Source organism: Leucoraja erinacea, chromosome 3 (genome assembly GCF_028641065.1).
Source record: "Leucoraja erinacea ecotype New England chromosome 3, Leri_hhj_1, whole genome shotgun sequence".
NCBI classification, from domain to species: domain Eukaryota; kingdom Metazoa; phylum Chordata; class Chondrichthyes; order Rajiformes; family Rajidae; genus Leucoraja; species Leucoraja erinaceus.
Window position 1 is genome coordinate 38,902,412 of NC_073379.1, and position 24,874 is coordinate 38,927,285.

The 24,874-nt window shown below is 40.0% G+C and overlaps 2 protein-coding genes across 2 annotated transcripts in view; one reads left to right on the forward strand and one right to left on the reverse strand.

The window, feature by feature from the left end:
• rigi (RNA sensor RIG-I) overlaps nucleotides 1-21,482 on the forward strand; it is a 40,396-nt gene extending 18,914 nt beyond the window's left edge. The window contains exons 9-18 of the mRNA XM_055632462.1: nucleotides 2,460-2,622; nucleotides 4,846-4,947; nucleotides 5,350-5,507; nucleotides 6,911-7,046; nucleotides 9,252-9,400; nucleotides 10,952-11,033; nucleotides 12,254-12,424; nucleotides 12,719-12,870; nucleotides 15,788-15,928; nucleotides 19,777-21,482. Of these exons, the coding sequence (XP_055488437.1) occupies nucleotides 2,460-2,622; nucleotides 4,846-4,947; nucleotides 5,350-5,507; nucleotides 6,911-7,046; nucleotides 9,252-9,400; nucleotides 10,952-11,033; nucleotides 12,254-12,424; nucleotides 12,719-12,870; nucleotides 15,788-15,928; nucleotides 19,777-20,079 (1,557 nt within the window). The 3' untranslated portion in view covers nucleotides 20,080-21,482. The remainder of the gene's footprint in view (nucleotides 1-2,459; nucleotides 2,623-4,845; nucleotides 4,948-5,349; nucleotides 5,508-6,910; nucleotides 7,047-9,251; nucleotides 9,401-10,951; nucleotides 11,034-12,253; nucleotides 12,425-12,718; nucleotides 12,871-15,787; nucleotides 15,929-19,776) is intronic.
• A 2,640-nt stretch (nucleotides 21,483-24,122) lies between these two features.
• The window catches only part of aco1 (aconitase 1, soluble), a 50,821-nt gene continuing 50,069 nt past the window's right edge, over nucleotides 24,123-24,874 (reverse strand). The window contains exon 21 of the mRNA XM_055632463.1: nucleotides 24,123-24,566. Within this exon, the coding sequence (XP_055488438.1) occupies nucleotides 24,450-24,566 (117 nt within the window). The 3' untranslated portion in view covers nucleotides 24,123-24,449. The remainder of the gene's footprint in view (nucleotides 24,567-24,874) is intronic.

Below are 24,874 nucleotides of genomic sequence, written 5' to 3' on the forward strand. Positions count from 1 at the left end.
GCCATTCTCTCTATAGTCTCTAGTCCTACACCTCACTCCTCCCTCAGCTCTGCATTGAAAACAGTAACCCCGGCTCTTCCTCCAGTTCTGAAGGTCATTGACCTGAGATATTAACTGGTTTCTTTGTCCCCGGATGCTGTTAACCGGCTGAGTTCTTAACACATTTTGTGTACTCGGCCCATTCCTTCCCCTTCTTGTTAATCTAACTGCTTTCACCAACGGTCAACCCCGAAACTGGACGAGTAAACTGGAAAGAGGATTTACGAGGATGTTGCCAGGACTTGAAGGCCTGGCCTAGGGAGATATTGGGGAAGTAGGACTTTATTCCTTGGAGTGCAAGAGGCTAATGGGTGATGTTATACAGATGTATAAAATCGTGAGGGGAATTGATAGGGTGACTGCACAAAATATTTTCCCTAGGGGAATCAAGAAGCAGAGGACATAGGATTAAGGTGAGAGGGGAAAGATTTAATTGGAACAAATTTAATAGGGCAACCTTTTCACTCAGAGGATGGTGGGTATATGAAATGAGCTGCCAGAGAAGGTGTTTGAGACAGGTACAATAACAACTTTTAAAAGACATTTGGACAGGTACATGGATAAGAAAAGTTTGGATGGATATGGAGCAAATGCCAGCAAATACGACTAACTTCGATGGAACATCTTGATTGACATGGATGTGTTGGGCAGACTGAAGAAGGGTTCTAACTTGAAACGCCACATATTCCTTTTCTCTGAAGATGCTGCCTGATCTGCTGAGTTACTCAGCATGTGGTGTTTATCTTTGGGCTGAAATGTCTGTTTCTCTGTAGTACTCAATGATTCCAAGAGACAATTCCACTTCAACGTCAGCTTGCATTAAAAAGCACCTGTCATGTAGTTAAAATTTCCCAAAATTTAAAGAAGCAGTTATCAAACAAATTTTGCATTACACCTCAAGGTATTGGGGCACATGAGCCGCACTTTAATGAGTGCCTTGACAAGGGAAAGAGAGTTGGGAAAGTTTAGGAAGAGAGTTAGGGTCTTGGCAGGGTGAAAGCACACATGTCCGTGGTGAAGCAAGCAAAATACAAACATGGGCAGCATGGCGACACAGTAGTTAACTCTTGCCTTACAGCTTCTGTGAATTCTGATCTTCAATGTCTGCAATTCTTTTAAAATATTCCCCAGATGCTACAGTTTCCTCTCACATGCTATCTATCAGTGTGTTAATTCAGTGTTTGGGAGGAGTTGATACGATGGGGATACAGAAGGAAAATACAAGAAGAGTTGTGTTGATCTGGGAGGTAGATAGTTGGTGTGGACATAGTGGGATGAAGGCACGTTCTTGTATATATATTGGCTCTGTGATAGTGGAGGAGAACAGCTAAGTTGGCGGCTTTTATAGCTGAGGTGGTTTACAGAGAAAGGAACGGTGGTGTCGTGGCAGGATTTGAAAACGCTATTTTAAAAAATGTTAATACTGAGATATTGGTTAAACAGGGGGCAAGTATAGATGACCAAGCATTGAGGACTGGATGAGTGGAATCTAGTGTGAGCTTAGATGTCAGCAGAGTTTCTTGAAGTTTGAGAAAGTTTGTTTTAAAGAAGATATGGATATGTGTTCAGAAATTCCAGTCCTCAGTTGCCAAATGTCTGAGTTTCAACGGATTTATATCCCTGAACCAATATTTCTCACTCACAAGATATTTTACAAAATCTCAATGAATTTCCTGCTGTATTTCTGTCTAAGAGTGCGGTCGAGAGTGTCTAACATGGTGTGTCTGGTTCTGACTCTGGCATCTGCATTAGAAGTCTGCTGCACTAACAGTCACAATCTATTGGATCAGATTGACGTTAAAGAGCCCAGTGTGTAATATTGACGAGGAAGAGCTAATATTTATCCCTCAATTTACATCACTGAAGTTAGATTTTCCAACCATTTTCAGTTTGGCATTTGTGGGAATTTGAAGCAGAGGGTAATGGTGGAGGGTCTTACTCTGGCTGGAGATCTAGGACCAATGGTGTTCCACGGAGATCAAGGCTGGCACCTCTGTTTGTAATATAAAAAATGATTTGGAGTAAATGAAGGAGTAAATAGGCAACTTAGCAAGTTTGCAGCTGACATAAAAAATGGTGGAGTTCTGAATAGCGAGGAAGGATAGAAACGGATTGAGCAGAATGTAGATCCGGTGGAGATATGGGCAGTAAAATGACAGGTGGAGTTTAATCAGACAAGTGATAGGTGTTGACCTTTGGGAACTTATGTGCAATGGAAAGTATAACATAAATCGCAAAATCCTTGGATTATTAACAGCATTGATGTACAGAGTGATCTTGGGCTCTAAGTCCACAGCTCCCTGAAAGTGGCCACCCAAGTAGGTTGGGAGTTAAAGACATACAATACAATTGCCTTCATCAGTTAGGGTGTTGAGCATAAAGTCAGGAAGTTACATTACAGGTTGTTTGTTTCCCAACAGATTGTCGGGCTGACGGCATCAATTGGAGTTGGCGATGCTGGCTCTGTCAAAGATGCAATGAGTTATATTTTGCAAATTTGTGCCAATCTTGATGCTGAAAACATATCAACTGTAAACAGGAATGGGGAAGAACTAAAGAAACATGTTTATTCTGCAATTAAAGGTAATCCTTTTTATTGTATTAAATAACTCATGTTCTACCCAATTCACAATACCTAAAACTGAATATAAATTGATTCATGCCATTAATATCAACGTCGGAGAAGGGAGCGTAGAATATGCATCTGGCTCATTGAGTCTCCTGCACCTTTCAAGACCATGGCTGATTTCCTCCAAGAGTCATTTTCCAGCACTGTGTTCTTGAATTCCCTTACTGTTTAAAAAAAACTATAATTCTCCATTTGAAATGAACAAGAGGGTTAAGGTACACAAAATTGCTGGAGAAACTCAGCGGGTGCAGCAGCATCTATGGAGCGAAGGAAATAAGTGACGTTTCGGGCTGAAACCCTTCTTCAGAGGGTTAAGCATCCTCAGCATTCTGGGCTGGAGAAATTTGAAGGTTCGCCACCATCCCAATGAAGAAATCTTTCATCGTCACGGTTTTAAATGTACAGGTCTATCTTTTATTCTTAATTGCTGCCCAAGGTCTTCCTAACTGGCCACTGTACCTGTACATTGGCCTCCAATGTCTACATGTACACCCAGGGAACTTTGAACATCAACACCAACCAATCTTTCTCCATCAAACAAATATCCTGCTTTTCTCCTTTGAGCACCAACGTTGATGACTAACATTTTTCCATATTATGATCCACAATCATCTTCACGTCTTTTCCTTTGGTCCTACCAATCTCACGTTCTATCTTGGTTTTCAGAATAATTTTTTTGGTTCTGTTATGGTGAGCTCTAAAATACTCCCTTCATCAGCCCCTCTGCTATTTCTGGCAACTTTATGTGTCTTCCTTTGATTTTACACAATCATTAATTTCCTTTGTCAGCCATGAATGAATCACATTTCCTTTTGGGATTTTATGCGTTACTACAGGAGTGGTTCCATTCAACTTGTGCTTTGTTTTCTTTACATGTTATCAATTGCCTAGCCACTGAGATTACTTTCAATTGTTTTCCTATCAACCAGTCAACTTGTCTCTTGTACCATTGTGCACCCAGCAGGTCTCAGATCATGAAGTAGTTTTGCAGGTTAGACATAAAAAATGTTTCCTCTTGGGTTGGACACCAGAACCAGGGCCATCAATATATGATCATCACTAATAAATCCATTTGGGCAGCTGAAAGAAGCATGTTTCCTAGACCGGCGAGAATAATGAACTCACTACCACTGGTTTAAGTGAATGGGAAGGATATGTTTAAGAATAAGTGAATGATGGGGAAAGGAACCAAAGGATTCTCTGATAGTCTGAAATTAGTATCCAGTTTCTATGCTGTATATTCTGTGGAATTTATATTCAGATCTTGCATTAGGTAAATGTTACATTAAGAAAATTTACTTGCACATCGCAAGAAAAGGAAGCAAATAACTTATTTTGTCCCACTCAACCGGTGGTGAGGGTTGGAGGTGGAGGAAGATAGAATAGCAGCATTTAAGAGACTTTTGGATAGGCACATGGATATATATAGTGGAGGGATATGTATTATATGCAGGTAGATAAGAGTTGGTCTTGGCATCATATTGTGGACATTGTGGGCTGAAAGATCCATTTCTGCACTGTATTCTTCTATGTTCTATGTTTAAAACCAAATAGGAATGTGAACAGGAAGTGCAGGAATTATTCAGGTCTGATAGCAATGGTTGAAAATAAACGAATGTTAGAGTTTCAGGTCAATATAATTTCAGAAGAATTATTCTGATCATCAACTGCTGTGTATTTCTGCACCTGATTCCCAGCTTCCAAAGTATTTGAAGGGGAGGGATTCTAAAGATTGATGAAGGGCAGCTAAAGACGTGTTCGTGAATAGTGCAGTAATTAAATCCTGGAGATGTCAGTGCAGCCGGAATCGGAGGCCAGCAGAAATCATGAGAGGTTGTGGAGACGAATGATCATCATGGAAGAGATGGGGAGCAAAATAAAGTGGCCTGTAACAGAGCTGGAGAAGTTTGCAGAGAAATGGGAGAGGACATGGAGAAACTTGCAATGGAGAATATTGAAACTGAAGTGGTATTCAAGAAGGGTGCAGTGATGTGTGGACAGGACATGCAGCAGAATTAATTTGAGAATAAACTCACGGGGTACAACAATCTAAAAAAACTTTTGACAATGAGATTGAGGGGAGGGGGCAATGAAATAATTGTGTGTTTCAGTGTAGATAATGAAGCAAATTGAAACTGTTTAAATATACAGCTCTTTTCAATGTTGATCCTTAACAGAAACGAGGAAGGCTGCCGTGCGTACAAAGAATCCGTTTGCAGACATTATCCGTCAGATAATGGTTCAAGTTGAGGACATGGCCAAGAGTATTTACAACATCGGTAATCTGCTCTGCGTTTTTTTACTCTAACTTTAAGCAGCAAAATCACATACTTCGTGCTATACTTGGCTCAGATCTCGCTTCGGCTTCTGAATTAGTACGTGGGAGATTGTTTGAATTAACATTTCAGTGTGTCTCGATCAGGTTATTTCCTACAGACTGGATTAAATCTTTCCTTTTTAGTTTATCAATTGTAGTACCTTTTGAAATAGTTAAATTCATTGCAAATAGTAATGGCAATCTTCACTATAATTTGGGGCCTTCTATGTCTTCCTTTTGCCTGACTGATTATTTTGGCAGAAGGATTGAGGCAGCTTCCTAAAATGCACCTTTTCTCACCACAGTCACAGGCTCATGTTGCTTGAAATCAAGTAACACTCAATGTTTGCTTTGTCCCCGACAGATGGTCTGTCGAACATCAAGAATCAAAATCGTGGGTCTCAGAAGTACGAGCAGTGGATCATTGAAGTGCAGAAAAGGTGCAAAGTTCTCCAAATGGCGGATATGGAGAAGGAGCGGAAGACTTGTCGGGCTCTTTTCACATACACTGAGCACTTGCGGGTGAGTGACACTTGCACTGGTGCTGTATCCAACCCAACAATGCGTTTGTGTATGTTGACGATAGTTTCAAGAACAATATGGTTTTCTGTATGCTGCAATATTTGGAGTCCCAACTTAATATTTAAGCTGGAGACTGCACAAGAGACTGCAGATGCAGGAATCTAGAACAAAAACAAACTTTTGGAGCAACTCGGCAGATCAGGGAGCATCTGTAGCGGGAACTTCGAAGATCTTTGCTCCTTTTCTGCACTTCTCCACAGAAGCCGCTTGATCTGCTCAGTTCCTCCAGCTGCTTGGTTTTGTTTGTTTTTTGCTTGACATTTAAATCCCACATTTAAAAAAAATAGATGTATGGTCCATTAATCTAATTATTCCTTAAGCCTGTGGACTTGATGTTGCAATGCCACTATCCACCTTTTCACCTGCTTTCAACTACCTTGAAGCTCAGGATTGAAATATCTCCTTGAACCTCTCCAACCCTATATTTTTCTCTTTTGAAATGTTCATTTTCTTTCATAAGATGGACTGGGCAGTGGTCACAAATTTATGCTGTCTTTTCCGCTCCTGGGCGTTCAAGTTGCCGAACCAGTGCAAGTCAATATGCTCTCTACTGTACACCTGTAGAAGTTCAAGAGAATCCTCTCTGACATATCGAATTTCCATAATCTTCTCAGGAAGTAGAGGCGTTGATGTGCTTTATTTATAATTGCATCAGTGTGCTGGGTCCAGGAAAGATCTCCAGAAATATGAACGCCCAGGAATTTGAAGTTTTTGACTCTCTCTAAACAAGATTGCTGGTCCTCATCCTTCCTCTTCCAAAGTCCACAATCAGTTCTATGGTTTTACTGATATTAAGAGTCAGGTTTGTTGTGCTGGCACCATTTGGTTAGTTGGTCGATCTCATCTATACTCTGACTCATCACCATCTGTAATTCGTCCAACAACGTGAATGGCATCGTCAAACTTGAAGATGGAGTTCGCATTGTGTCCGGCTACACCGTCATGAGTATAGAGCGAGGGGCTGAGCACGCAGCCTTGAGGTGCTCCCGTACTGATTGTTAATGAGGAAAAGTGTTTCTGCCAATTCGAACAGGCTGTGGTCTGTGGATGAAGAAGTCGAGGATCCAATTGCAGAGGGATGCGCAGAGACCCAAATTATACATAAATTACACAAATCCTACAAGACAGTGAAAAGGAAGACTGGGAGAAAAAAACATTAGTGCAAAAGTACACATTTGGAAAACAAGTCCATGGTAGGCAAGTAATGTTTTCCTCATGTACTTTGATGGTGACATTTGAACAATTGTGTGTTTGTCTGAGTTTATATGCCTGTGATGCTGCTGCAAATTATAACAATTGCTAACTGTTTTCTTGTTTTAACTGTATCCCATTTGCACTCTTAGAAATACAATGATGCTGTCATTATCAACGATGATGCACGTACCAAAGATGCAGTAAAATACCTGGGGTCTTTCTTCAATAATGTGAAGGGAGGTGGATATGATGAGACAGAACAGATACTTACAGCGTTATTTGAAGGTAAGATTTGTTGAGCTTTTATCAGGCTTAATGTTTTTTTGGAAATGAGTCAAAAATGTTTTAATGTTTAATTCTGGCAATGTTTATTGACTTGAAATTTGTGGCGTGGCGGAAACAATGTTTTCAACGTCTATTACAAGATCACTATTATATCATCTGCCAAATTATATCCAGTAAATGTTCAGATTAAGTCACACCCGCTTCATTTTCAATTTGAGATTCCAACGTAAAGCCCATGCTGACGGCTCGCTGTTGTTTTCTTGTAGACTTGCGGCCCTTGACATTAGCTAGCATTGTGTGTTGATTCAATCAGCTGTGGGTGAGTAAAGTGTGGGAAGTTGTGGTGGCATGGGTGGAAACATAGAAAATAGGTGCAGGAGGAGGCCATTCAGCCCTTCGAGCCAGCACCGCCATTCATTGTGATCATGGCTGATCGTCCCCTATCAATAACCCATGCCTGCCTTCTCCCCATATCTCTTGACTCCACTATCCCCTAGAGCTCTATCTAACTCTCTCTTAAATCCATCCAGTGACTTGGCCTCCACTGCCCTCTGTGGCAGGGAATTCCATAAATACACAACTCTCTGGGTGAAAAAGTTTTTTCTCACCTAGTCTTTTATTCACCCCTTTATTCTAAGACTGTGGCCCCTGGTTCTGGACTCGCCCAACATTGGGAACATTTTTCCTGCATCTAGCTTGTCCAGTCCTTTTATAATTTTATATTTTTCTATAAGATCCCCCTCATCCTTCTAAATCCCAGTGAATACAAGCCTAGTCTTTTCAATCTTTCCTCATATGACAGTCCCGCCATCCCAGGGGTCAATCTCGTGAACCTTCGCTGCACTGCCTCAAATCACAAGGATGTCCTTTCTCAAATTAGGAGACCAAAACTGTACACAATACTCTAGATGTGGTCTCACCAGAGCCCTATACAACTGCAGAAGAACCTATTTACTCCTATACTGAAATCCTCTTGTTATGAAGGTCAACATTCCATTAGCTTTCTTCACTGCCTGCTGTACCTGTAAGCCAACTTTCAGTGACCGGTGTACAAGGACGCCCAGGTCTCGCTGCACCTCCCCCTTACCTAACCTAACCCCATTGAGATAATAATCTGCCCCCTTGTTTTTGCCGCCAAAGTGGATAACCTCACATTTATCTATATTATACTGCATCTGCCACGCATCTGCCCACTCACTCAACCTGTCCAGGTCACCCTGCAACCTCCTAACATCCTCTTCACAGCTCACACTGCCACCCAGCTTTGTGTCATCCGCAAACTTGCTCGTGTTGCTCCTAATTCCCTCTTCCAAATCATTAATATATATGATAAACAGTTGCGGCCCCAACACCGAGCCTTGCGGCACTCCACTCGCCACTGCCTGCCATTCCGAAAAGGACCCGTTCACTCCTACTCTTTGCTTCCGGTCTGCCAACCAATTTTCTATCCATGTCAACACCCTACCCCCAATACCATGTGCTCTCATTTTAGTCACCAGTCTCCCGTGCGGGACCTTATCAAAGGTGGGGTGTTCCTGGGCCCCAGGAGAGTCATTTGAAATGAAATGAAATGAAATGATTCCTCGCTAACATGAGGCAATAGGCTTGGTCTTTGTTGGTCCACACCACAACTGGGCAGCTGCCTGGGGACATTTCAAGTAGCTCTTCTTGCTGCTGCTTCGGAACAAGCCATGGAATTTCATCGGAACAAGCCATGTAATTCATCAAGGAATTGGGTGGCGAGGAGACCCTGCGTGTCTCATTGATCTTCAGTCAAAGGGAGTCACTAACCTTCTTGGGCAGCCTGTGCATTTCAAAAGGTTTGTCCCTTTAACTCTAATCCTATAATTATTAACGCAAGTATTTCCTTTATTAATTTGAGGGCAAGTGGAAATTCACTTCTCAGGATTTAGACAAAAATATCATATCCTACCAAATCTAGCTTTCATCACTGATCAAAGTTTGTATTTCTCATACTTAAAACTCGTGGAAAAGTCTTAAACTGCAGCAAGTTTCTTATTTTGGAATGTGTCGCTCTGATTTAGCACCTCATATCAAGCAATTTATTCACTTTTTTTTGTCCTCAACAAAGAAAGAGCTACTACTGGGAGGATGCTTGGTTTTATAATTATCAATACTACTTATTGCTCTTTCTGATTTAGCTCCCCAATCAAGCAATTTATGTGGTTTTATTTTAATCCTCAGCAAAGGAAGAGCAAATACTAAGAATTGAAGCTGACCCAACTAATGAAAATCCCAAGTTGACTGAAGTCAGGAAGATTCTGACTGAGGAATACCAGAAAAATCCAATGACCAAGACCATCATGTTTGTCAAAACCAGAGCTCTTGCTGATGTAAGCCATTTTCACCTATTAAATATAGTTTTACTACTTCTGAATCATTATTTAATACAAACTGCCTTATCTACTCTCAGGAGAACAACTAGGAATACTTCATTTTATTTGTGTAAACTGTGATCCATCCTGGTAAATCTATTTTCTATCCTCTCTAAAGCCTGTAAATGTTCCCATAGAATGATATGTTCATTTTTAGACCAAGTATTAAAAATGTCCCAATTCTACAAAGATTGAAACAAAGATGAATGGAAGGGAAAGCTGAAGGCTCATGCATCTATCTTCATTGGCGGGACAGTGGTGGAAAGCATCAACAGCTTCAAGTTCTTGGATGTACACATCTCTGATTTGTCCTAGGCCCAGTGCACTGATGCAATTACCAAGATAGCTCACTGGTATCTCTACTTCCTCTGGTTCTGCTGCTTCCTCAGACGTTTGAGGAGGTTGAGCATATCGCCCAATACTCTGTCAAAGTTTTGCAGGTGAAGGGCAGAGAAGCATAATAACTATAGGCATCATGGCCTGGTTCAGAAATGTGAATGCTCAAGAACAAAGGAGACTGAAGAAAGATGTGGATGCTGCCTGGTCCATTATGGGTACTGCCCTCCCCTCCATCATAGGGATGTACATGACATGATGTGTCAAGAAGGCAGCTACTGTCATCAAAGACCACATCACTCAGGCCAGGCTGTCTTCTTGTTGCTACCATTGGGAAGATGGAACAGGAGCCTGAGAATTATTACCAAAGGTTCAGTCTGAAAAAGGTCCCCACCCGAAACATCACCTGTCCTTTTCCTCCAGAGATGCTGCCTGACCTGCTGAGTTACTCAAGCACTTTGTGTCTATCTCAGGTTCTTCTTCTTCTTTTGTGTGGCATGCACAGCCTAAAGTTGTTGGACAACTTGTTCTATTTGACCTTCCGTTTATGCACGTCGAGTTGACTGCATTAGTCGAAACTGGGCGAACCACGTGAAGGTTGCATTCTTCCACCCCTATCTCAGGTTCAAGAACAGCATCTTCCCATCAGGTTCTTGAACCAGCCAGAACACATTCCTACCTTGACATCAAAATGCTATGAACTTTGCACAACTGTGATTATTGTATTTACTTTGACTATTTTATAATTTATTGTGTTCTTTTGCTGTTTTTGCATCCAACGTGCCTGTAAAGCTGCAGCAAGTAAGAATTGCATTATCTAGGTTCCTATCCAATAAACATATTGGAATTTCAAGCATATGCCAAATAGACACTTTTGATATTTGACGTAATTAAATGAAAGAACAGTTTGAGGAGTTCTACCATGTTTGCTGTAAAAAGTAAATGTTTCTGAAATTAATCAATTTCAAAAAACAAGATCTTGCATGCACAACTAGAAAGTAAAATCTATCCAAATAAGAAGACTTGCTTGATTTGATATTCGTTTATCATTGTCACATATACAGAGATACAGTCAAGTACCCACTATCCAAGCAAATAATAGATGAGCAGCTTTGTCTTTTTTTGAGGTTTGTTTTATTGTTAAAAGTGAAATAAATTCCTCTTTAAATGCAGGCATTGAAAAATTGGTTGAAAGAATCGGAGATGCTGTCATTCTTACAACCTGCATTGTTGTTGGGTCGAGCAAAGAGCACAGGTAATTTTACCTTCTGTGTAATTATTAAGTCTTTAAATATGGTAAACTTCTGCAATCGATGGTTAACCACCGCACATCACACACCAGGCTGGCATTGAATGGCTTTGGGGAATGAACAGAGAGAATGGACCAAACAGGTCTAATGTTTCCACCTCAGGCATCCACAACTTGCCATTGGCAGGTTATAGACAATAGGTGCAGGAGTAGGCCATTCGGCCCTTCGAGCCAGCACCGCCATTCAAGGTGATCATGGCTGATCATCCCCAATCGGTACCCCGTTCCTGCCTTCTCCCCACATCCCCTGACTCTGCTATTTCTCTCTCTTGAAAGTATCCAGAGAACCACCCTCTGAGGCAGAGACTGTGTGAACAGGTGATTACCAAACCTCTTGCATCATTGTCCAGGCAGCACCTTCTGCACCATAAAGGGGCTGTCCCACTTGGGCGACCTAATTGGCGAGTTTAGAAGAGTTTAAAAGAATTACATGTTGAAGACCTCCTTCGACATCCTTCGGGAAAAATTGGATACCGAATAGTGGAGAGTGAAGATGACCTCCTTCGACTATGATGAAGACTACCCTGGATAACATGGATAGGTGGTGTTTCCATTTGGGACCTCTCTTCAGAGGTGGGGGTGAGCGAGAAAGCTGGTAGAGAGGAGAGGCAGGACATACCATGACAGGTAATAGGTGGACACAGACGTGGGATTTGATGGATGGTTGGTTGGAACAAACGTCAGAGATGAAAGCAGACGTTGCAATACAGGATTGAAGAGTTGCAAAAGCCAGAGGAATGAATGAAAGGGGAGGGGAGAAATAGGTGGGAGTTGTAGTGGGGCACAGGGGACATCTCAAAGCGACTTATAGCCAATGAAGGAAATGCTTTTTAAAGTATAGGCACTGTGCAACAAATTTTCTAAAAGTGGAAGAACCAGTTTGATGAGGTGGAGAGATTTAACGACAGAATTCCAGAACTTGGGTCCTTGTTAGGCGAAGGCTGGGTTGCCAATGGTGAAACAATTACAATTGTGGATGTGTAAAAGACCAGAACTAGACAGACATATTTGGGATTGTGATGAATGTAGTACAGGCTTGATCATGGGGCAGGAAGACTTATTAGAATTGCATTCGATATATGTATTGAAAGCATTACTTTCTATTGACATAACATTGTAGAAGATACCAAAGTGACTCACTTTAGCAACCTGTTTTTGTTTTACAGGAATGACTTTACCCTCACAAAAAGAAGTGTTGACTTCCTTTAGAGAGGATTCTGGAAACAAAATCCTTGTGGCGACATCTGTTGCTGATGAGGGAATTGACATTGCAAAGTGTAACCTTGTACTGTTATATGAATATGTGGGAAATGTTATAAAAATGATCCAAACAAGAGGTGAGATTCCTGACAACGCCTAATGATTCACTGAATCAATGTTCCTATGGAATGTTACATGTTGACAGTGTCGAGGTGTGGCATGTAGTAACTAATTATTAGATCTATGAATGAACAAACATATTAGCTCCACTAATATAAATGATATTCAGAGTGGAGCAGTTTGCCATTGAGGTGCAAAGTGTATGTGTTAAGGAGATCATGCCCTCGCGTCCACTTTACGATTTTTAAATGGCAAATCCGTTTGATTATGTTGAAAGGTATGATTTAAATATGTTGTTGGTGTTATCACAGGCCGTGGAAGAGCAGAAAACAGCAAGTGCATCCTTATTACCAGCAAGGAAGATCAGATAGACAAAGAAATGGTCAATTCTGCACAGGAAGCAATGATGTACAGAGCTATAAAGGACTTGCAACAATTGGGTCAGGCAACATTTATCACAAAGGTAATAATATTTCATGGAGGCATTTGCAGTACTTAGAACAATGTATTTAATCGCAAACAGTCTAATTATAAAATTATGGGAAATGGTTACATTCTTTATTGTTGTATCATGGCTACTTATTACTGAGGTTTGAGTCTCCAAACTGGTCACAAACTGGTTTATTGAAATGTGCTTTGTTAGTTACTGACATTTTGTTACTTGGATCTGGAAATTCAATACGCCTGACAATTTTTCTGTTTAAATATAAACTATATATTTAAAAAAATAATATACATGATGATTAAAAAATACTCAATCTGCTGAGTTCCTCCAATAGGTTGCTTTAATTTGTCCTGGATTACAGCATCTGCAGTCTCCAGTTGGCTTTGGTTACTATGTCAACTTCTTTGGTGGAAATGGAAATTAGTGGCTGTTTGGCATAATTAACCTAATTTTCTGATCAGGAGAATATTTAGATGAAAATTGTGTGAGATTCAGTTTGTGATATGCTACTGTACATTGACAGGATTAGTTAATAAACTAACGAATCATAAGGCATCACTCAGCAACAGGACACAATGTGATTAAACTCCATATGTATCCATCACATCGTGTGAGGGAAGGAGAAAAAATTTTGCAATTTAAACTAGAGGCAATGGCGAGGGCATTTTGACCATTAAAGAAGAGCATATCGGGTCTTGGGATCGGCCCCCAGTTGAGATGACAGATGAGTTAAGAATATTAAGGCATCCCTCAGGGATATGTAGTCAGAATTTTAAATTTAAACTAGGGCAATCAAGGGCATGAAAGAAGAGCATATCGGGTCAGGGATCGGCCAGTTGAGATGCAGTGACAGAATATTAAGGGGATTAGTCAGAATATACAGAATAGCTCAACCAGAAAGAAAAATTACATTGGGAGGACTCACCATCCATGGTTAATTAAAAAAAAAATGTTAAAGACAGTATCAAACGTAACAAAAAACTTACATGTAGCAGCATGTAACAAAGATGAATCTGGAAGGAAAGATTCAATTACAAGATAAAGCTGGCCATCAATGTAACAGGTATTTAAAAAGTCTGTTGGCCCTACAGAAAGTGACCTGGGGAATTAATGACGGGAAAGCACGGAGATATCAAATAAACATTTTTGTAGCAGTCATTGCCAAGAGGGTACAAGTGAAAGCCCAAAAGCAGCAGTAAATCAGGAACAGGATCTGCCAGAGAGAGGGGGGAGAACGAGAGAACATGAGAGAGAAAGAGGGAGAAAACAAAGAGGCCAATCAGCACACAGAGTCCATGCCGACCTTTAATTACCCGTCAACATCAGTTCTGTTATCCCACTGCCCACACAATAGGGGCAATTTTACAGAGGCCAATTAAACTACAAACCTGCACATCTTTGGGATGCTGGAGAATAACTGAGCATCCGGAGGAAACCCATGCAGTCATAAGGAGAACGTGCAACTCCACACAGACAACACCTCGGTCCCTGGTGCTGTGAGGCAGCGGTTCTACAAGCTATGCCATTGTGCCGCCTGCTGGAATGCCAATACATCCTTTCATGAACAAAGGTGTTGTTACATTTGCCTTTTACCAATGCTCTGGGACTGTCTCCATGGGGAAGTTTGGATGTTTATGCAAGATAATTCTACCATTTCCACCCCATCTTCCTTTAGCAAACTGGACTGCAAGCCAGAGCACATGAGACTGCAGATACTAGACACTAGAGTTTAAAAAAAAGTGGAGGAACTCAGCATCTGTGGAGGAAAATGGACAAACATTTTGGGTCTAGACCAAGCAAAGCCAATCCATCCAGTATACCCAGCCTATCAATTTTACCAATCCATTACCTCTACCCTCCTCTACTTCCAGTATTTTTTTTGGAATCCCCTTCTCTTGTAAACATCAATTCAAAGTACCCCTTACCTGAGACACATCTTTGCCCCTTTAGCTTCGAGTCAATCCCTTACCCGCCATGACTTTAGAATTCATTTTTGAATTGTTGAATTCTATTTTCATATGCATTATTTGCCAGTCTCAATTTCTTCTTCACTTCCCTTTCAGTTTATTGTATTTACCCCAGTTCTCACTTGAAAAACTGACGATGTAAATCCTGGGCAAGGTTTTTGTTTCAAGATATTCATTGATCCACATCATTGAAGGTGCTCTGGCAGTGGTTTCCTTTCCATTCCTTCTTTTTAGAAAGGTTCTTAACATGCATCTGAAACATTGTGTTAAAGATGACCCACTTTTCTATGAAGCCAAATGGCTCCAGATGCTAGAATATGAACTAATAAAACAAGCTGCTGTTGTAAGATCGCAGGTTAGGCAGCATCTGTGGAAGGGAATGGGCAGTTGACGTTTCGTGTCCCCTCGTGAGGTAACCACCTTCCAGATCAGCTGAGCCAGAAACATTTCAGCCTCCCTGATGTTCTGACAAGGCAATTTTCAATTGCAAACCTTTACCATAATATTGCTAGAAGGCAATTTATAATACTCACGTACCTGCCTGTGAATGTAGTTTTCCATTTCCACTCTCCAATCTGTAAAATCACTTAATCTCCTTGTTAACTCTGCAAGCTTATACCCCAACCTCAATTAGTCAGAACAACATATTATTTATTTCAAATAGTCAGAGTAACATTCTTAATTACCAGTAGAGTAGTCTTCTTATCCAGTTCACACAGAAGATTAGAAGTTGTTCAGCCAGAGGTGAACACACTTCTCTGCATCTGCATTCAACGGTGTCTGTCTTGTGCTTCTTGTGCGTGGTGGTAGAAAGATTGGTGGAAACAGGGGCACCACGTGAACGCTCTTTCCTTGATCCCACCAGTAGAGTAATGGGAGGCGTTTCAGCAGTGGATATAATGTTTGTTGATGTGAATAATTCTACAATAAACGATACAATTCTAATCTGTTCAATTCTCTCCACCAAGAAAAACACGATTCAAGCAGAAGATAAAATGATGGAAATAAAGAATAATGAAAATACTGATAAGGCAGCTGAAAGCTATAAGCTCCTTTGCGCAAAGTGCAAGATGTATGCATGCTTGTCTGATGACATAAGAAAAATTGAGGCAAGTTCATATATAGCAATCTACCACTGTATCTTAAAAGTATTAAAATGGTAAGGGTTTTTTAGATATTGTTTGTATCTAAGGTATTAGGTATTGTTCAATATCATCATCTGAACTTGGTTCCATGGCTGATAGGGAAGGGAACCAGGTAGATTCCTTGCCAAATCTCTCACTGTCCTGGTTTAGATGCATTTCAACATTACTTATGAACTTCTGAATTTCATTATCACCAGCTCAGTGTATTGGAATACCCACCCAACAATGCCGTTGGAGTGTCTTTCAAAGTTACTGCAGTGGTTCAACTTTGTGCCACACCATCACTTTCACAAACACACTTGGGGATGGACAATAAATGTTGGCTGACTAACAAGGCCCACAGATCATGAAGATGTAAAAATACTCATAACATTAGTTGGGTGCTAATTATTAATTTTGTTCACATGTACAATATTTGTATATTGATACGAGGTTTTCCCTAGTATAGGGCAGTCGGTTCTTACCATTATTAACAGCAGCTTGTGTTCTGGGGTTGTCCCCGTGAGTTTTAAACATGCGGTAGTGCAACCACTACTTAAGAAACCTGGCCTGGATCAATCTGTTCTGGCCAATTTTAGACCCATCTCGAAATTGCCTTTTATTTCTAAATTACTGGAGAGAGTTGTTTATGCTCAGCTAAAACTATTCCTGGAGGAGCATGATATTCGGGAGATCTTCCAGTCTGGATTTAAAACCACGCACAGCACGGAGTCAGCATTGCTAAGGGTTTTTAACGATATCCTCCTGGCTAATGATTCTGGGGATTGTGTGGTTCTTGTCCTGCTGGACTTGTCTGCCGCCTTTGATACGGTGGACGATAATATCTTATTATCTCGGCTACAGCAGTTAGTGGGCATCTGCGGCAGTGCCCTGGGATGGTTCAGGTCCTATCTGGCGGGCAGAACCATGTGTGTTAGCCTTGCTGGGTTTGAATCCTCTTCCGCTCCCCTGTCATATGGGGTTCCACAGGGTTCGATTCTGGGGCCCCTGCTTTTCTCGCTGTACATACTTCCTCTGGGTTCCATCCTTAGAAAGCATGGCATCTCCTTCCACTGTTATGCAGATGATACCCAGCTTTATTTGCCGCTGAGGGGGGAAGATGCCTTTTCTGTAAAATCGCTTCTGTCTTGTCTTGTCTTGATGACATTAAGTCCTGGTTGGCCCTAAACTTTCTTGGATTTAATGAAAAGAAGACAGAGGTGATTTTATTTGATCCCAATGGCTGCCGTGAACCTCCATTTGTTGATTTAGGTCCATTGTCAAGGTACGTGAAGCCAACAGTTGTGAACCTGGGTTTTAGGATGGACAGTGACTTTAAATTAGATCGCCAAATATGCGCGGTGGTTAAGTCCAGCTTCTTTCACCTAAGGAAGCTGGCGAAGGTGAAGCCCATTCTCGAGCGGCAGCATTTTGAAACAGTAATCCATGCCTTTATTACATCTAGGCTGGATTACTGTAACGCGCTCTATTTTGGTGTTGCTCGTTCTTCACTGGCTCGTCTCCAGTTGGTTCAGAATGCTGCTGCTCGCCTTTTAACAGGGACTCGAAAGAGGGAGCACATATCGCCAATTCTGGCCTCCCTACACTGGCTCCCGGTGCACTTTCGGGTTCATTTTAAGATACTGTTATTTGTTTTTAAATCTCTGAATGGGCTCGCCCCGCCTTACCTCTCTGAGCTGCTCCACCCATACGCTCCTGCCCAGTCCCTCAGGTCAGCTGGTCAGCTGCTCCTGGAGGTACCGAGGTCTAGTCGGAGGCTCAGAGGGGATAGAGCCTTCTCTGTTGCTGCTCCGGCACTCTGGAACACCCTGCCGTTGCACATCAGACAGGCCCCCTCACTGTCCATCTTCAAATCCAGTGTTAAAACGCATTTGTACTCCCTGGCTTTTGACCATGCCTGAGGCTTTGCTTCTGTTTGTGGTGTTTTTGATGTTTCTTTATTTTACATGTCTTTTCCTACTATTTCTTTTGATTGTTATTTTTGGTGTGTATTAACTTTTTTGTCAATGATTAGTGATGTACAGCACTTTGTTGCAGCTATGTTTGTTTTTAAAGTGCTCTATAAATAAAATTATTATTATTATTATTATATTTAAAAAACCTGTTGATAAATACTCCCACTCACCTTAAAAATGTCCACACCGTATCGATAATTTGAGAGAGTTCAAAAGTAGTTTTAATGTAGTAAAACTATTTTCACAGATGGAAAACATTTGTAGTTATATCATTTGGTGCGTGAATAGCTGAAGTCAAGTAGCAATAATTTTGAGAAACAATGGAGCTCCATTTATTTCAGAGGCTTTGTTTGCCTTTAATGAATGAAAAAGCTGTGGGTAAGATGTGGGACAGTTTGACCAACTGTGAGCAAGATTGATGAAGAGTTGAACAGAGGGAAACCGAGGATAAGTTAGAGTGAACAAGCAGCTGATCATCATAACCAATCGATCAAAGCATTTTATCACCGGGATGGTACTGTAGATATTCAGTGTGTCTGACTGAGGAATATGAATGGGTGATGTTTCAGGTCAGGTCCCTTCTTCAGGTTCTTCATGATGTTCATCTGACATGTGACTATGTGAGTTTTCACTTTGTGCTCCTGTCTCTTTCCATGTGCTAATAGTATCATTTTGGGTTGGTTAATTGGCTACAGAAATTGCCTCAACCATAAATGGGTCACAGGAGAATTGGTGTAGATAATGCGAGTGGTAAAATATAAATAGTGTAGATGGATGTTTGATGGTTGACATGATGTATGTAGTGAGTTGAAGGGTCTGTTTTCATGCTGTATCCTTGTACTAGGAGGAAACAATTTGGTTTTTAAACTATTTTATACCATATGAAAGTATGGATGATCATGAGTAAGATCTCCGAAAAAACATCTGATCTCAAAAGCATGCAACTGTATCTTAACAGAGAGTAAACTACATAGTGCAAAGATGCTGAAGTTTAAAAACCTCAAATGGATAGACAAAGTTAATAGACAGATCAAATTGAATGGTGGAGAGGCTTGAGTCTACTTTTGATAGAGAATGGTGCAGTTTTCCACTACATCTACCTGCCAGCAACAAGAATGCCTTGGTAAAGAATAACAGGAAACAGTATTGCTGCCTAAACCCTCCTTATGATGCTGTTTCCAATGCTGTGTATTTCTGAGTAAGCTTGCCAATTTAGAGGTTACCACAACCAATTTTATCTCCATGGCTAAACAGAAAATTATTTTTGGTAATTTCCAAGCAAAATGTTATTTTATAGAATTTCATATTTCATATTGTTTACCTTTTGCACCGGAGTGGAATATCTATCAAACAATACCTATTACAAGTAATTCCTATGTAATTTCTGCTCCTAACTATGGGCCTGGTTAATATTACATTCATGAAAAAGAGATGGCGAATGCTTTTCTTATATTTATTTAAAAAAATCAGTTCAGCCATTTGTACACAGTAGTCAATAGAGCTGTATTTGTCACATATGCAACTGCAGTGAAATTCTTTTTGCATATATTACACATGTAGGCGCTGCCATTTTTGGCACCATTATTCAAAGTCCAGTTTGTGCCCGCCCTCCCTCAACCGCTGCTGGAGGCATTACCTTGGTTCACCCTCCCACCACCCCTTGCTCCTCACATCTGATGCCTCCAGCTCCCTCCCGGTTATGCCATCCGACGAGCCATCGGACCAGTTTCCGGTCCGAAGACCCGATTTATCACGTTATATCCCATTCATGTTTACCGAGTCAAGTGTTATATCTGAACTATGTTTGGAATGCATGTATTGAATGGGCAATTATGTGGATTTTTTTTTTTTTTTCAGCACGCACATCACGTAGTTATTGACAAAACATTCTCGACCAGATATCAAACTCGACCTCACAGAAATCCAGTGCAGATTGGTTCTATGCAGAAGAGAGAAAAATTGCACTGTAAGGATTGTAGCCATGATTGGGGAATCACTGCAAATTTCAACCCGTTTAAAGATCTACCAGTAATTAAATGCGACAGCTTTGTTTTCCATCATGTCCGTAGTGGCAGCCCACAGATTGTGAAGAAATGGAAGGACGTCCCATTTTCAATCAAGACATTTAATAATGCTGAATTTCGTCAAGAAATTGTATAGGAAAAACATCTCATGTCAATTTCCTTTTAGGATGATATTCTTAATTCAACAGAATGTTGTAGACCTCAGAAGAGGAATGAAGACAGTGAGAAGAATTTATCAATAAAATCTGTCAACAAGACATTGGAAATTTAATTCAAAATCTAATCATTAATGGTCACTTTTAACTATCGATTTCCAAATAATCTGCATATTCAAAATTTTCAAAGATATATAAATACAGGCACCTCACTTTTTATGCAGGATATACGTGCTTGAAAAGTGGCGTGTAATTAAAAAAATGTGTAAATTAAACATGCGACTACACTGTCAGCAGCAAATTTAAGCATTTAAATCAAGCTTTATTATTTAAGGACCAAATGCATTATTTCAAAAACACATATATCAGCCATGTAAAATGCAAAGTGCCTGTACTTTCTTTCAATTTCATCTATAAGCTTGCATTTCTCTCTGGAATAATGTACTGATAAATACATCAGAACATGGAGCACAATAACTAAGATATCATGCACTTTGTCAAAATGTTGCTTTGGCAATCATACAGTTGTTGATCAATGGTAAAGCTGATATTTTAATTCTGTTGACAAATAAATGTAGATTACTAATAAATCTAGTAGAAAATTTTAAATACTTGTGAGTGGGCAATACGTAGACAATGGGGAGTGGTTGTCAAATAGATATTTAAGAAAGTAGATAAATGCACACAAATAAATGGGTTGACGTGGGTTAAGTAAGGTCTGTGTGGATCATCGGCCAGTTTGGCATCTTTAAGTTATGTACATTTTATGAATGTATGAATGCAATGCTTTAAAAAAAAATGCTTGAAGTTTTAGCAATATTTGGACATTAGCCATTTAGAGGTGTGTGTTGAATTTACTCTGCTGCTTCACTGAATTAAAATGCACAACTGATTTAAGTGACAAATTACTATGTTGTAACTAGAAATAGTGGTTGTAGGCCATGCACAAGAGATGCTTACACTAGGGTACTGTAGTTTTTCAATTAAAAAACCCATTCATGTCCTTTGAAGCAGTACACTCCAAACAAGGAAGGTGTATTAAGAGTAGAGTGGTATATTTTTGAAAAAGATATTAGAAAAGCATAAAATATCACCAGTGGACAAGATAAAAGAAAATTCTGATGTACTTAATTTAAACATTAAGAGCAAGATGGTAACCAGCAAAATAGTTCATTAGGGACCAAAGTTGCATCTGTGTGAGAGGAGCCTGAAGGTGTATGTGAGGTCTAAAATGAATTCTTCTCACTTGTACTAACAGGATATTGTGGCTGAAGACTTCACTGGGGGAGGGGGGACTATGTATAAACACAGCTGTAATTTCAACATGGTGAAACCAGAATGTATAAAAGTGACCTTTATTAAAATCTGACAATGTGCACTTTAACCACATGTGATTTTTTTCTATTACAAATCTCAAATTGTAGAATGCAGAGGCAAATAAATAAATGATGGTCTTTGTCCCAAACATTATGGAGGGCACTGTGAGCTAGTCCTGCAAGAGTGGTGAGAGAGTGGGTAGGCTGAGTTTGTTTTCCTTGAAATAAAGGGCATGGGGGGGGGGGGGGGGAAAATACCCGAGCGAGATATACAAGATGATTGAGCATCAATAGACAGCAGACGTGTGCAAAATTGGAAGGCTTGGGGCAAGGGACAGGAGGTTTAAAGAGGATGCATGGAAGAATCTTTTCACCCAAAGGGTGGTTGGAGACAGTTTCACAACATTTAGGTGTCTTAAAGACTACTTGAATCACCAGGGTGGAGAAAGCTGCATGCCAAGTGTTGGAGAATGGTATTATAATCAATGGGTACTTGATCATCAGTATGGACACAGTGCAATGAAGTGTCTGAGACATTGAGTCATACAGCATGGAAACAAACCCTTCAACCAAAGTTGTCCATGCCGACCTAGATGCTCCATCTAAGTCCCATTTGCCTGCTCCATAGCCCTCTAAACCTTTTCTATCCATGTACCTGTCCATATGTCTTTTAAATGTTATTATTGTACCTGCTTCAAGTACCTCCTCTGGCAGCTCATTCCATATACCCATCATCTTCAGTGAAAAAAATTGTTCTTCAGGTCTCACTCCAGTTTAACTTCCCCAAATCACACCTACCTGCATTAAATTTCATTCGTCATTGTTCAACTCACTTATCCAGTTGATCAAGATTATGCTTTTGTAACCATCTTCACCACCGTCTATGATACCACCTACTTTAGTGTCATCGACAAACCTTTCTAATCATGCCTTGCACATGCTCAAGCAAAGGGCTCAGTGACCATTCAATTCAGTGAGGCTATCCAATCCCTGATTGTAAGGGTGACCAGCACTTACCGGACATCCAAGTTCAAGACAACTTGGTGGTTATCAATCCAAACATTTATAAGTAAATATCAACATAAATGTTTTCACTACCATTAAAATATTCTGTCATCAGACAGCAGGACTGAACAATTTGTCCATTGCTATGGGGACGGCACAGTGGCGCAGCAGTAGAACTGCTGCCTTACAGTGCCAGAGAGACCAGGTTTCGATCCTGGCTACAGGTGCTGTTTGTTCAGAGTTTGTACGTTCTCCCTGTAACTGCGAGAGTTTTCTCTGGGTGCTTCAGTTCCTCCCACATGCCAAAGGTTTACAGCTTTATAGGCTTTGGTAAAAATTGTAAATTGTCCCTTGTGTAGGATACTGTGTACAGGGTGAGGGCTGGTCAACGTGGACACGATGGGCTGAAGGGTGCACTTCCAGACCCTATGTCTAAAGTAAAAGTAAAGCTTAAATAGAAAGAAATAGAAATCAGAATTTCTGCAGGATGCAACCACCTGCAGGAAATTTAACTATTCGAGTAGTATGAAAGATTATGAACTTTAGTGGAATTATCAAGTCCTACAATACTGCAGGTAACTTGCCAGAGAATATTTAAAAAACATGAGATTCATGTTGCGTCCCAATGAAACACTTTTTATTTAAAAAAAATTATATCCACATTTACAAATTTCTGTGAATATTTTCTGCCACATCCTGCATCCATGTTCCTTCAATTCTGATATATAGAGCCTTGAATTTCCAGGAATGCTCTGCCATTACTGTAACCTGTTTAAGCAGTATGCTATGGATTTCCTTCATTCTTAGAACAAACCTCTATAACCAAGCTTTTATCACCCGTGTCAAATTTTGCCAAATAACATTCCTATGATGAACCTTGGAGATTTTACTCTGTTAAAGATGTATGAATTGTTGAATAAAGTTGGAAAGGCAGGGCTGAATAGTCAGAGAAGCTAGAATAGCTTGGGTGGTTTCTTCTGTGTTTCTCTTTGCTGGATTTTTCATGTTACAGTATCAGGCAATGCTAGAAACTTTCATGATTCACTGCAAGCGCAGTAGCAATTTCTTAAAAACCTGTGCGGGTCTCTATATTACGTCAGAGGGCTTGAGGAATTGACCAACCACTGCAAACCAGAATCAATGTTCGAATGGACAGTGCAGGTTCTCATCCATACAGCCATTGGACGTTTAACTTTAGCTTTCCTGCAAATGTCACACGATGGCAGGCTACATTTGTTGAATTACATTTTCAAAATGCTTGTGAACTAATCACCTCTAGGTCATTAATCCAATTCAACATCAGTCTGAAGAAGGGTTTTGGCCCGAAATGTTGCCTATTTCCTTGCTCCATAGATGCTGCTGCACCCGCTGGAGTTTCTCCAGCATTTTTGTGTACCTTCGATTTTCCAGCATCTGCAGTTCCTTCTTGAACAACAATAATTTGCATTTGTTTAGCCCCAGCAACACTGTACCAAGTGCCCTGCTCATCTTAGATTTCAATTCCAGAGCCAAAAACCCGATGATCTGAGAATCTCCTCATCTCAATCTTTTATCAGACCAAAAATGCTTAACATGCCATATTAATTGTTTTGAATTTCATGACATTTTCACATTCGTGCAGCAGCCATGAAACAATACCGCAAAATGTAAAAATAAATAATGTTTACTCATAGAAGGAAATGTTATTCATTAAAGAACAGCAATATGTTTTTATATCCCATTTTTAATGGTATTGCAAAGGTCTGTGGCTTTCAAAAATAGATCACATTATTACAACTAAACAGACAACACAGGTTCTGTGAAATTTGAGGTCATTGTAAGGAATTATTTTTTTTAATTAGCTCATTAATTAATATTATAAAGTTACTGAAAAATCTTTTATCTACTTAAAAACATAAAAAATACACTGCTCCATCCAGATGGAAATAAATGGGTGTATATCAAAATTGACTTTCAATAATTAGTGTATTAAATCTGTGTATTCAGACATGATCGAACAGCCTTCCCCACCATTACAAAATTATGTTGCGTTACTGATGTATCATCTTACGAATCATATAATTTAGGATACCACCGTGGTGGAAATAGGCAAGTTCTACGTCGGTATCAAATCTCATGGTAACTTGGAATGATTTCCCAGTGTCAAGCTGGTGGATAAAAAGAGAAATTTTGTTCAAATACACAGATACATTTTTATATTTGTATAATTTACATTTTCCAAGAGAAACAAGTAAAGCCATTTGGTTGTAATCATTATATTTAAAATTTTCCCCAATATAATAAACTTTATTACGGACTCGAGGTCCAGACAAGGGGCGACATTACATTAAAAAAAATGCATTGCATATTAAAAAATATCATAAAGTACATATACTTAGTATATCACTTATAAAAGCATCATAAATTATATATTTTTTAAAACACAATACACAAGTTAAAAATCCAGATTAAAAGA